The following is a 14,364-nucleotide window of genomic DNA, read 5'->3' on the forward strand; positions in this document are numbered from 1 at the left end:
ACTAGGCCTGCTCCAGTCTAACCTCATCCTGGTTTACAGGGACTCTTCCAGAAAACACACACATACACACACACACACACAGGAAACACAACTCGAGACAAGTGGCAAATTACAAAACTAGGGGAAAAACACAAAACTGTACTATAACGAGCTGGGATGCACAAAGTCCAGAGGGGAAATTTAGGAATTATAAGGAAGTGACTCCTTAGCCCAAAGAAAGCAGGTTTGAGTGGAGACTTTGCTTTCTATGAAATAGAGTATTTTCCCAGGCTGTTCTTTTGCTCTGCCTCGAGGACAGAAGAGGGGATGAGAGAGTTGTTCACTAGAAAGAAGGGGAAGCTGAAGCTGGGAATCCAGGCAGGAGGTGGGCCGGTTGTCCTCCAGATCAACAACTGGCTTCAATTGCCTGAAGTTAGTGAAGAGAACACTCTATACAATCGGCTGTTTGTTGCCAAATATAAAGTTTGCTCAGAATTTAAAATCTTACTAATATTTCCAAACATTCTAAGAAAAATAAGTTTTTTTAGGGGGGGGGTTATGTGAGATGGTCAGTGTTTGTTAAAATGAGCCTTTCCAAATTAAGCATTAAATAATCTAAAGCAGCAATGAGAGTGAAATGTAGTCATTATAAGACAAATAATACTGTTTGTTCATCATTCATATTCAAATCATAGTAAAAGAACCAAAATGCAATGAACTCAAATTTTCTATAAGAAAAAAAGTAAAAATGGAAATCACTAAAACTTTTCTTTTAATTTTTCATTTCAAAAAAGAAAACCAAAAACCTGTATCTATCTCTAATAAGATAAAGTGAAGCCCTGAATGGTCACTTTGGCTCTAAGCGGTAATCTGAAATGGAGAATTAATGAGCAGATTCTGTCCTGTTTTTTATCTGGTTATGGACCTGAGGTTAACCAGGAAGTGTTTGTCTGGGCTGGGAGGAAGTCAGAAAACAGTGGCTGTCACTGATCCAAAATTTCTGGTCACTGCTAAAGCCCATTGTCTTAAGAGCAAGCATTTTCAGGGTGCCCCCAGATATTTGTGACTTCAGACTAAATTCCTTACAAGCTAAAGAAGATAGTGCATGGTGGTCATAAGCAGACTGCAGTCACTCATTAGCGTGAGGATTACGTGTGAACATTTATGATTTTTTTTTTAAAAAAGGGCTAGTCATGTAACCTGAATGAAAAAAATAAAATAAAAAACAACTGATTAACACCTCAGAGTGTCAGCTGGTACACCTGCTTCCGGAAAAAGAACAAAAGGAAGGCTTTCACAAACTGGGCCAATACCTTATTGAGAGTTGATAGAAAAAACAGTCAAAAACTGCACAGGATGAACAAATACCCAAGAGTGGTGAGGAACATCAGTGGACATATACCCACACTGATGAAATCACAACTCTTTCTAAATATCATAAAAAATGTCATAATGTTTTGATTACACATAGATATTAAAAGAAAAATAACCAGATATTATTGTTACAATAAAATTATAGATCTGGTCAAATAGCTTTTTAATAGTTCAAATTTTTGTTTTCAAATGTAATAACTATAGAATATATTTGGAGACTCAACATTTTTTTTGCACCTTATCGCAACTAAAAATATAGTAAGCTTAAAAATGGTTAAAAACCATGAAATATATTTAGTACATTGAAAAAGTTAAAAAAAAAATATTTACAAGGTTACCAGGAACAAGTGAATTTCTCAGACAGAGAAATCTTACCAATATTCAGGTAATGAGTGAGATGTGGGAAAGAGAAATGTGTTATAATTTTGGTTAGTATTCTAAGGAGCCTGTTGCAAAATAACAACACTCAGGCAAAAATCATAATCACTATACAAAAGGGTTTGAATTAACTTAGAGGCAGACAACTCCAGATTGCTCATGGCAATGGACAACAGAAAGAACATTAAAAAAAAAATCAAATTCAAAGAATTTCCCAGAAGGCTCTAGAGAGAGGACTCTTCATGGCTGCTTGAACAATTCTTTTTTTACAAGCACTCCATCTAACCAGCCAAAGCAACAGCCTTGAACTTTCTAACTTTCTCCTTGCCCTGTTCACCCTCTGATGACAGAGGGTGAATTGTGAAAGAATGAAGAGGGGAACCAGGGCCAAGGATCCCAGAACTAGTCCTATTTCAGGGCTAAAAACTGGCAACTGCCATTTCTTCTACACGGGGCCCCTACTCAGTTTCTGTAGGGTGGATATTTGTTCATGAGATGTATAAGCATATGATAATTTGCATAGCAAATTTCAAAGGCATGACTTTAACAGAAACCATGTAATAAAGGTGAAAGTAATTATTATCTGGTTGACACATTTTAAAACTAAAATGTTTTATATTTGAATTTTTTTCTATAAAACTTGAGATGTAAATTAAAATGATCTTAATGAGTTAATAGCAAAAGGTTAAACAACAATTTCTAATGTGGTTCTTTCAACTACATTGGTTCAAGTGGCATTCATCGCTCTTTAATAACTTCTAACACTTTGTAAATTCTGTTTTGGAATACTGTGGGAAAGTGAGGTCTTGAGTCCTTGACCAAGAGGCTGCATAATGGGGTTTTGCCCGCATTGGAAGGATCTTCCACATCCCAAATCTCAGGCATACTGCAACCGGGCCTAGGGGGGAAAAAAAAAGTGGTTGCATGGGTTAAAAATGTATATGTACACCCCCAATCTGGGAATCAGAAAACCCAGGACCTGACTGCAGCTATGGCATGAATGTGCTAAGTGATTTGTTAGGAAAGGCATTTAGTTTATCTGAGTCTGAGATTTCTGTAAAGTATGAAGGTGATTCCAGAGAGTACCCCCAATTTCTCTTATCTAAATTCCATGGCACACATAAATATAAGTACACACATATGTACACATGGTGTATGATGAAATAAGTATAAGAAAATGTATGAGAAAGTGAAAAAGAATATAAGGAATAAGAAAACACTAGAATTTAAAAAATATGACTGAGAGGCTTAGCATTTCAAAGGGCCACTGATGACCCACATAAATAAAGGAAAGAAGGAAAGAAGGGTAACCTAGAATTGCTTGGAAAATTATCTAAGAGAGAATCATAGTGAAATTCATGACTTCTGTTAAAGGAATCTTTTGAGCAAACATAGCCATATCCAAATAAAAACTAAGAAAAATCAAAGTCAAGTATAAATTTAAATTTTGTTCTGTGCCAGTACTAGATAGATACTAAAAGTAGAAAGATGAAGAAAGTAGAAAATCTTTTAAATCAAAACTTCTACAAAGCTCCCTGCCATCTAATTGGCTAAATAGAATTTATTTAACTTAAAATTTTCCCAAAATATTAAGTGAATTTGACGCAGAGTGTCATCAAACTCACTGGGCAATGAAACACTATCAGTGGATTAAATTAACCTTTTAAGATTCGATAAATGTAGAATATTAATTGTGTTATATACTCACTTGGTTCTTCTTATACACCATGACTCTTCTAGAATGTAATAGTTCACTCTTAATTTGATTAATTCCTGCTTCACTTCTTCGGCTGGTTTTCGACTATACATTGAGTAAACAATTTTTGTTCTTGCCCTTGAAAAATAAACAATCATGCAAAAGGTTTTTCAGGTGAAAAAGAAAATAGACCAGACTTTAAAGACTAAATTAAAAGCCACATTTATATAGCAAAACCAGAATCCCTTCATCCAGCCCTGGGTTTTCTCTGGTCCTTAGCAAAGCAGAGAAAGTCAATGGTTCTAAGAGAGAAAGAAGGACCAGGAGAGCAGTTACTATGAGGGGAACACAGCTGAAGTGATGGGCACAGGGCAGACCCAAAGCAAGTGGGGGGGGAGGCGAGAGAAGCTCCTGGTTGAGGGACTATGGGACCGATGGGCTGTCTGAAAAATCCCCACCTAGGGAATGTCATTTCCTATGTCACTTAATTTAATTTCCCACTGACACCTCTGGTGTACAAAAGCCAAGGGACAGATCTCATAGTGGGGACAGACCAAGCAGGTTATGGTAGGACAGACACAATCCCTATACCCTCTGGGAATTGAGTCTCAAGTGACCCCAGTTCTAAGGTCATTCTCTGGGGGTGAAATCAGGAAGCCTCGAGTTCAAATCTGACCTCAGACACTTCCTAGCTGGGGGACCTTTAAATCTGTGTGCCCTGTACAACAGCAGTATAACAATAACCTGTCTGCTTCAGTTTCCTCATCTGTGAAATGGGGGTGAAAGAACTCTTATTTGTGATTGTGAGGATCCAGTGAGATCACATTTGTAAAGTGCTTTGCCAACCTTCAACTGTTCTCTAAATGCTAGTTATGATTTTTGTGTCTGGAGATTAAAGAAGCAAACTGTTTAAAATGGGGGCAGTGAGGACCCTACAGAGAAGGCTCCTTGGTGGTTCTTAGGAGTGGAAGGAAGGCCCTTCCCAACCTGTCAGTCCCCCCTACCTTGTCTCCTCTGAATGTTCAGTCAGTCAGGAGCCCCAAGGTCTCTTGAGGAGGAAAGAGTACATTCCAAGAATGGAGCAGCCAATGAGGGCTACAGAGGGGAGATGGAAGCTTATGCATAGGAATGGCCAATGGGGTCCTCAGACATGAAGAAAGGGAAAGGCCAGATAAGGCCTGCTGACCCTTATGGACAAAGCTAAGAATGTGGACTCGAAGGCAGAGGCAGAGGGAGCCCCCAGAGCTTCCTGAGCAGGGCCCTGCTTTTGGAACATCGTCCAGCATCTGTGGGGATGGATGGACTGGAATGAGAAGACCAATAAACACACAACCACGATTTCCCCAGACCAGCTGGGGGCAGGCAGGGAGAAGCCATAGGCACCTTAACTTGGTTGGCACTAGCCCTTGACCCACTCCTCAGGGCGTTAAGTGGTTGCCTGGCTTTACAGAACTACAATAGGGTGTGTGGTGTGGAGACAGAAGGGCACATTCTGAAGGATAAGCCAACCAGTCTGCCGTGAGCACTCGCTCTTTTTTATTTTTTATTTGTTTTATTATTGTAGCTTTTTATTTACAAAACATGTGCATGCGCATATATTGTATCTAAGATATACTGTAACCTCTTTAACATGTATAGGACTGCTTGCCATCTGGGGGAGGGGGTGGAGGGAAGGAGGGGAAAAATCAGAACAGAAGTGAGTGCAAGGGATAATGTTGTAAAAAATTACCCAAGCATGGGTTCTGGCAATAAAAAGTTATTTAAAAACAAACAAACAAAAAAACAAAGTTAAGTATTTTTTTTTAAACCCATGCACCATTTCAATACTAAAAGAAAATAAAAAGGTGTCACATTAAAAAAAAAATGTGCATGGGCAATTTTTCAACACTGACCCTTGCAAAACCTCCTGTTCCAATTTTTCTCCTCCTTCTCCCCCCCCCCTTCCCCAGATGGCAGGTAGTCCCATATATGTTAAATATGTTAAAGTATATGTTAATTCCAATATATGTATACATATTTATACAGTTATTTTGTTGCACAAGAAAAATCAGAGAGAAAGAAGATAAAAATAAATAACCAGAGAAGGAAAACACAAATGCAAGCAGACAATAACAGAAAAAGTGGAAATGCTATGTTGTGTTCACATCATTTCCCATAGTTCTTTCGCTGGGTGTAGCTGGTTCTCTTCATTCATTACTGAACAATTGGAACTGATTTGGATCATCTCATTGTTGAAGAGAGCCACGGCGAGCACTCACTCTTTCAGTTTCTCAGCTCCCTGGGAGCACAGGCCGCTTTCTGAGGCAAACCCTGCACTCAGTCCCTCCTCCCTGTGCTTGCTCAGCTCAGGTTTTCCCAGCTCAGGTCTGCTTGCTGAGACGGCCCTTCTCCCCTCTGCCTTCTGCCTCTGAGCTGCCATCTCCAGGGACCAGTGGTTATGGAATGATCAGACTCGGCCCTTTTCTCAGGATCCCAGTCTCGCCTCCCAGAATCATCCAACCCCTCTGGCTGTCTCCTTGGCTGGTCCCCCAGTGGACAGCACGTGCACCCCAAGACTATCCTCAGAGATTCTGTTTTCCCTACATTCTTTTCTGAAACAACACAGGCTCCCCTGGGTTTAAATGATCTTTATGCAGAAAACGAGGAGATCCATCTACTGAGACTCAGTCTTCCACCGAACTTCCATCTCCTATCACCTTCTAGACATTTGTAACCTGGAATACAGCAGGGCTGCCTTAAGTTCAATAGGTCTTAACTAAGCTCCTTGGGTTTCCTCACAAATTCTCCCCTTTTCCAAACTTCCCTATTTCTGTGGACATCACCAATGTCCACACACATCCACTCGGCCTCAAACCCCCTCTTCCTCACTCCAAGTATCCAGCCAGCTGCCCCACCTTTTGAATCCAACTCCTTTTCCCCATTAGTTCAGGCCCTCATCCCTTCCTCGATGGCCTTCTGATCTCAAAGTCTTCTTCCCACTACAGTAAGTCCTCCACAACGCTGCAAAACTGACTGAGCCACATCAATCCTGTATTCTGTGAACAGCATCAGCTTTTTATTTGCTCAAGGACAAGGTAACAAACTAGTCTTAAGGCCTGTCAGCCTCTGAGCCCACCTCATTTCCTATCACATATAAGCTGGCCTCCTCTCTTTTCTTGCCCTGATCCGGTACCATGACTGGAACAAACTCCTTAACTTTCCCTCAAAGAATCTGTCTCTAAAATGAAGCTCAAGCATGACTTTCTACAGGAACTTTTTCCTGATTCCAGCTACCTTGTATATAACTGCTTTGTCTTTATATACTTATACACTTGTCTTCCTCATTGAATTCTAAGTTCTTGAGAGTAATAATTGCTTCATTCTTTGAACTTGTACCCTCAGAACCTACACAAAGCTTGGTATATAATAAGTGCTAATAAATCTTTATTGACTAATTGAACTCCTAGTCTTCTCTAGATGCTTTGCTCATTGATAATACAATGTCATCTCTAACTTCCTGTCTCGCCCTATCCCATTGGCTCCTTGCTCAAGACTTTCCCAATCCCTAAAACACCTTCCTATTCTCACAGTAACTGTATATCTTTTCTGCCTTTCACTATTAAATTCCTTGAAAAAAGGAGTGCAAAATCAATTATGCATACATTGTAACCTCTCACTTTCAATCCCATGATTCAATGGAAATTATTCTCAGACTCCCCAGTGATTCTTAATTGCTAAATCTGATGATCTTTTCCCAATTTCATTTCCCTTGACCTCTTCAGCACTTAGCAGCTCTGGACACAACACGCAATCACTGTGCTTTCATTCCAAAAGGCAAGTGTCTTTTAATTTCATGGCTACAGCTGCTGTATGTATAATCTTTGAGCGCAAGAATATAGGGTGTGATACTGCTTCCATTTTTTTCTTATATTTGTCAGGAAGTGATGGGACCAGTTCCTGAGGGATTACTTTTTTGATGTTAAATTTCAATCCAACTTTTTTATATTTTCTTCTTTTATCTTCACCCAAAGGCTTCTTCATTCCTCTTCACTTTCTGCCAACAGTGGTATCATCTGCTTATGTGAGATTCTTAATAGTTCTCCTGGCAATTTTAATTCTGGCTTTGGAGTCATCCAACCTGGCATTTTACATGTGTTCTTTGCATATAAGTTAAATAAATAAGGTAACAATATATAGTCTTGTCACACTGTTTCCAATCTTAAACTAATCAGTCTTTCTGTTGCTTCTTGATACACATACAGGCTTCCTCAGGATCAAGTAAGATGATCTGGTGCTCCTCTTTCTTTATGAACTTACTACATTCCGTTGTCCACACAGTCAATGGCTTCAGTGTAATCAATGAAGCCAAAGTAAATGTTTATCTGGAGCTTTTACCTGGAGCTCCCTCATCTTCTCCATAATCCTGAATGTTGGCAATTTGGTTTTGAGTTCCTCTGCCTCTTCTGCTCCAACTGCTCTTTTGGTAGTTCTTGATTCACATACCACTGAAACCTAGCTTACAGAATCTTACATATGATCTGCTGGTGAGTGAAATGACACAATTGTACAGTAATCTGAACATCCCTTGGTATTGTCCTTTTTTAAGACTGGGACACAAACCAAACTTTTCCAACCCAGTGGCCACTGTGAGTTTCCCAATTTGTTGGTATATCAAGGGTAGAACTTTAACAGTATCATCTTTTAGGGTTTTAAATAGCTCAGCTGGAATTCCATTACTACCATTAGCTTTATCATTAGCATTGCTTCCTAGGGCCCACTTGACCTCATTTTCAGGAAGTCTGGCTCTAGATCAGTAATGGTTATTAGTGATGTTAAGATTATCCTCGTATGATTTTTTTTTTGCAAATTTCTGCTTCTTATCATGCCCATTTCTGGGTGAAACTTTCTTTTGATATCTCTAATTTTCTTGAAGACATTCCCTTGTCTTTTTTTTTTTTGCAGAGTACTTTACATGCATCATCTTTCTTTTATTTTTATTTTTATAATAACTTTTTATTGACAGGCAGCCCTGCTGTATTCCAAGTTACAAATGTCTAGAAGGTGATAGGAGATGGAAGGTCGGTGGAGGACTGGGTCTCAGTAGATGGATCTCCTCGTTTTCTGCATAAAGATCATTTAAACCCAGGGGAGCCTGTGTTGTTTCAGAAAAGAATGTAGGGAAAACAGAGAATCTCTGAGGATAGTCTTGGGGTGCACGTGCTGTCCATTGGGGGACCAGCCAAGGAGACAGCCAGAGGGGTTGGATGATTCTGGGAGGCAAGACTGGGATCCTGAGAAAAGAGCCGAGTCTGATCATTCCATAACCACTGGTCCCTGGAGATGGCAGCTCAGAGGCAGAAGGCAGAGGGGAGAAGGGCCGTCTCAGCAAGCAGACACCTTTGGGAGAACCTGAGCTGAGCAAGCACAGGGAGGAGAGACTGAGCTCAGGGTTTGCCTCAGAAAGCAGCCTGTGCTCCCAGGGAACTGAGAAACTGAAAGAGTGAGTACTCTGACCATGCCAGGGTAATTTTTTTACAACATTATCCCTTGCACTACTTCTGTTCCGATTTTTCTCTCCCACCCTCCACCTCCTCCCCTAGATGGCAAGCAGTCCTATATATGTTGAATATGTCGTAGTATATCCTTGTCTTTTGCATTCTATTCTTTTCTTCTCTTTCTTTGCACTTCTCATTTAAGAAAACCATCTTATCTATCTTTATTACTCTCCGGAATTCTACATTCAGTTGGATATCTATCTCCTTTTCATTTTCCTTCTTTTCTCAGCTACTTCTACAGCCTCTTCATTCAGCCATTTTACTTTCTTGCTCTTTTTCTTTGGACTTTTTTTTACTTCCTCCTTACAATATTGCAAGTCAGTATCCATAGTTCTTCAGGCACTCTGTGTACCACATATAATCCCTGAAATATATTCACCTCCACTGCAATCTCATAATTTCATATTATTTAGATGATACCTACATGATCTGATGGTTTACTTTACTTTATTCAATTTCAGTCTGAATTTTGCAATGAGAAGTTCATGATCTGAGCCACAATCAGTTCCAGGTCTTGTTTTAACTGAACGTATACAGTTTTTCCACCTTCAGCTGCCACTGATTTCTATACTGAACATCTAGTGATTCCATGTGCAGAATTGCAATTTGAGTTGTTGAAAAGGAGTGTTGTTATGTCTGACCAGACTTTTATCAGTTCTCCTTTATTTTGTATTCCAAGGCCAAATTATCAGTTAAAATAAAATTATCTTTTGATTTTCTCTTTAGGATTCCAATCTCCTTTGATGAATATGACATCTTTTGGGGGATTATTTCAAGAAAATGTTGTAGGTCTTCAGAGAACTGATCAACTCTGGCCTCTTTGGCATCAGTGCTTACAGCCTACCCTTGTGTATTTTGGTGATCTATCATTGATCGTTTTTGAAATTATACCCCAGTCCTGCTTTTCTCAGCTTTCATTGGGTATAAAAGGTGCTTCATTTCTTTCAAGAGATTCTTATAATTCCATGTAATAATTCTTGTAATTCTTTGTAATAATTATCTGAATCCAACTCACTCATTCCCATCCATTTATGTTCACTGACACTCCTTGAACTGATGTAAATCACATCCCTGCCTTAGTTGCCGCCTGATGACCAACTTTTAGATGTGTATCCTATATCCCATAATGAAAGACTTTCAGACAAAGTTTGTGTTATCCTGGCACTGGCTTCAAAAATGTAGGTTTACCTTTATATGCCAATAAGACAATGGAAAGTGTCAAAGGTCTTTGAATAATATCATCTTAAATAGATTTTCATATGCAATTCTAATTTTAGGAAATATTAAGGGAACAAAAACAAATAGTCCACGTTGTTGTCCGACATGTTGACTTCTAAATTCTAGTCCCCAAAGACCAAACTCAGATTTTTGTTCATCTATGAAGGAATAACATTAAATTGTAATACTGACCTCAAACCTGCATCCTCATAATGTGGATGATTAACAATGGGTCGCAATGCAGAAAGTTTAACACTTGCCATTGTAGGCATTGCACCAGCAAAAACAGCATCTGAAAAAAAAAAAAAAGAGGCCACTAGAGATCAATTTCCAAAGGAAATAATTTCAGTTTTGTCCATGGGTTCAGCATCCTCTCCTTTTAAATTAAACACAAATTTTAATTACTATGTTTAAGAAAACAGAATAGAAATTAATAGGTTTTTAGGAAGCTAGCAATGGAACTGAATTTAAAAAAAAAAAGAATTTTGAAAATATTTTTGGAAAACACAATTCAACATTCTGAAGATTTCATGTGCCCAAAAGATGACACAGCCTTAAATCGACTTAAAAACAGACATTGTATGTTAGAGGTGATGCCATGACATAAAAATGAATCGGATTTGAGGGAGGGAGGGCTGGATAAGGTCACCTGACTCACTTTCCCTTCCAGAGCCATCTGGGTCCAGGGGTCAAATGGAGATCAGGATGACTAAAAATGGCCCCAGGTGAAATGGGAGACCTTAACAACTTTACTATCAGGAAACTGATATTTACAACAATATGATCCTACAGAGGAAAAATGGAGCCTCAACTAATCAGACTCACTGGGTAAGGTCCATAAGAGTATACAAGATTATCAAACAAATACATATCATGGCAAGGGGGGAAGAGGGTAGGTCAAGTTAAGGCATTCAGGTCACAAAAACTCAAGCAAGATCAATTAAGGGAATATGCATTGATGAACTGTACTGATTCTATGATTTTCATTTCCTCAGTCTAAAATATTAAAAAGTTTACTTTCTGTTTCAACATTTCTCAGTCTCATTTAATAAGTAAATAAATTAAATATAAATTTATATGTTACTTGTGAATTCCTATTCTTACTCTTAATCGAGCTGATCTTTTCAGTTTAGATATGTTTTGTCTTCTGATGAGGGGCGAGGGTAGACAAAATAAGTAAATAGTGAAACACTGGCCATACCCCCACACTTCAGAAATGGCTCACTAGTAAGAATAGAAAAGCCTATCATAGAAATGTGCTATTTTCCATTCTAGCTCTTTGCTTGGAGTATATGCTGCTACTTCACTTACACAAATGGCACCCAAGTAAACAACAACCTTACATAATTGTACACTAAACTCAATTTTCAGATAATTACCATGTTTGTGAGTATGTTTGGATAAATTTACACTAGTAATTTACATTCTTCATAAGTTGTATTTTCCAGTTCTATTAGAGGAGAAAAACACTGCAAACAAAGTGGTTGTTTGTAATCATTTTTGAGAACATAAGGATAACTTCATTACGTTCTTATTTGTATAAATATCTAAACTGTTCTAGAAATAACAATAATAAATCTCATCTCAATAAAACAGCTAATAAGGCGCTTAGAGTCACATACTTCATGCACTGTTCACGGATATTTAAATTTGCTTAATTTGACAAATTAAATTCAACAAAATATTTACTGAGTACCTTTTATATACAAAGCACTGTATGGGATATGAATGAAATTTTTAACCTAATATAAACTAGTCAACATCTGGGACTCCCTTCTTAACGTCTTACCATCTATCTTCCTTCTGGAGAAATGAAAGATATCCCTTATCTTCTATGAGTAAATAATGGACAATTTAGTAAGTGCACACAAATTCTAGAATAATATATCATATTAAATTTTCTTCAAATGTTTGATAGTTGATACTTTAATATCACCTTCCTTAATCAATTCACTTTTTCTAAGTGAATAAGAGATTAGATTCCATGAATGGATTTCTAATACACTTACCGAAAGGAATTTATTGCCAAAAGATTAGCTTAACAATATGGAAGCTATGACCACTATTCTCAGCCACAATTAAAGTACATAAAAATATGTGTATAATTAGAATTTTTAAAAACAAAAATTAAATTCAGTTAAATAACATTTATATACACATCTAATAAATAGAATTAAACTCAGTAACTACTAATGTTGATCTCTGAGATGTAACAATTTTATTCGTATAATTTTAAAATTATTTTTTGGTCGAAAGATGCAAAATTGGAGGATCAGAATCAAAGGCAAGTTCAAGAACTTAATTAACATTCATTAAGTACTTCATATACACAGCACTGTGCCAGCTTTTACAGAAACAACAATGAAAAACAGCATTAGTTCTTATTCTTAAGGAGCAGAGAGAGCACTGACATGTATGTACATGTATATGTGTGTGTGTATGTATGTGTGTGTGTGAGTCTTTATTAGCCCTCGGCTCCAGCAGCTTTTTCATCAGCAACATGAAGGAAAGCATCAGCATAGTTATGGAATTTGCAGATTTCCAGGGAAGAAACTCACAGTATGGAGAGTGGACATGTATGTATGTATGTATACATGCCAAATGGAAAACAACTGGCTGTGAATAAACCTGCGTGATCAAGGACCTAAGGATAAACGTGAACTGAGAATTCAGTTGAACAGGAACGTAATGCTGTTTAGAAAAGGATGATTAGGGAAACAAATCTTAAAAGGTGACGTGAAGAATTTGGATTAAAAACATTTTAAATAGAGAAGACATGTCCCATGAATGAATTATTGTGTGTGTACTATGGTGCAAATTACTATATTTGTATAATCTTTCCCACCCACCCCCCAATCTTTTCTCAAAATAAAATAGACAATTCATTTGGTTTGAAATGGCTTGGTAATAATTCATTCCTGAAAGGAAGGAAACAACCTTTGTGAGCATTTTAAAAAATCACATGTGAAAAAGACAAGCCATGATACAACAAAGCAACCTTTTACCTGGTTTGGTATTAAATTTGATCCATTCTATAAGTTCTTCCTGTGGCAAATTGCTAAATTCCCCAATGATGCTCCACTGGTGCTGCAGGTTGGCTGACCCTTGTACGGACATGATGGCTAACACGGCAAAAACAACAGTGCTGGGGTGCACTTTGCAAAAGAGCCATCCAAAGAGCTGAAAGAAGACAAACATAAATCGATCATTTCAATGGCTCAGAGACCCTGGGGGGCTCAGTACTTCTAAGAGCAAAGAGGTACAATAGGAAGCAGGGAAAAGCACAAAGAGGGGAAAGGGGCTGACTTGCTGGTCCAGAGGCTTATCAGCTGTGGGACTTCAGGCAAGTCCCAAACTGCGCCTCGATTTCCCCTCTGTAGAATACTGATGGCAATGCTTGCATGACCTGCACATTGGAGAGTTGAGATGGAGATCAAGGGAAAAGTGTACAGTATTGATGGAAAGTTTTGAAAAGGGCCTAGTCAAGCCCTTTGTTTTAGAAGCACTGGAAACGATTTATAAACAGATGCAAACTAGCAAGTATAGGCCCCATGGTACAAATTTAGAGAAGATTTGCTCTGCATTCACACATCCACAAATAGTCACAATGGTTGTTCTGTGCTCACAACTAAGTAGCAATATAATCTTGATTAACACATTTTACAAGTCTATCTTAATGTGCTTTTATTAATACAATAAGTTTCCTTGATTAATGCACAGATCTAGTGGTCTTGCTTATAGTCTATGTGTTATTCTATCAAGAGGAATGTTTTCTAAGTAACACATTTATAGGTAAGTATATTAAAACTCCATATTTCTAATGTCTCAGGTTGCTGAGTCCATCACCTTAGAGCTTTCTAATACAGAACCAAAATCATGATAAATTAATAAACTACATTTAAAGAAAATTTGGAGGAATTGAAAGACTATTGTCTTTTCAAACCAATAAATAATGCTGTTTTAAAAGACCTGATTCTGGAAGGGAGATGTGAGATAAAACTGTGGATGAACCCAAATCCTTGTTTTGGTTTGGATTTTTTCCTTAACTAAATAATGTATCATTGAATACCACAAGTATGATAATAAGGTATGGATTGGTAAAAGCCAAATATTTACATAAATTCAAACAAAAGTTCAGTCAAATTCTGTCAAACAAAAAGTTACAATCTTTTCAGACCAGCTTTT

General features: G+C 37.9%; 1 protein-coding gene across 1 annotated transcript in view; it reads right to left on the minus strand.

Annotated features, from left to right (window-relative positions):
- Nucleotides 1–413: 413 nt before the first annotated feature.
- DPY19L1 (dpy-19 like C-mannosyltransferase 1) overlaps nt 414–14,364 on the minus strand; it is a 106,324-nt gene continuing 92,373 nt past the window's right edge. Inside the window, exons 19-22 of the mRNA XM_031953001.1 lie at nt 13,185–13,359; nt 10,372–10,471; nt 3,440–3,565; nt 414–2,629 (exon numbers count right to left, since the gene is read on the minus strand). Coding sequence (XP_031808861.1) covers nt 2,470–2,629; nt 3,440–3,565; nt 10,372–10,471; nt 13,185–13,359 — 561 coding nt within the window. The 3' untranslated portion in view covers nt 414–2,469. The remainder of the gene's footprint in view (nt 2,630–3,439; nt 3,566–10,371; nt 10,472–13,184; nt 13,360–14,364) is intronic.

The sequence above is a fragment of the Sarcophilus harrisii genome, chromosome 1, assembly GCF_902635505.1.
Source record: "Sarcophilus harrisii chromosome 1, mSarHar1.11, whole genome shotgun sequence".
NCBI classification, from domain to species: domain Eukaryota; kingdom Metazoa; phylum Chordata; class Mammalia; order Dasyuromorphia; family Dasyuridae; genus Sarcophilus; species Sarcophilus harrisii.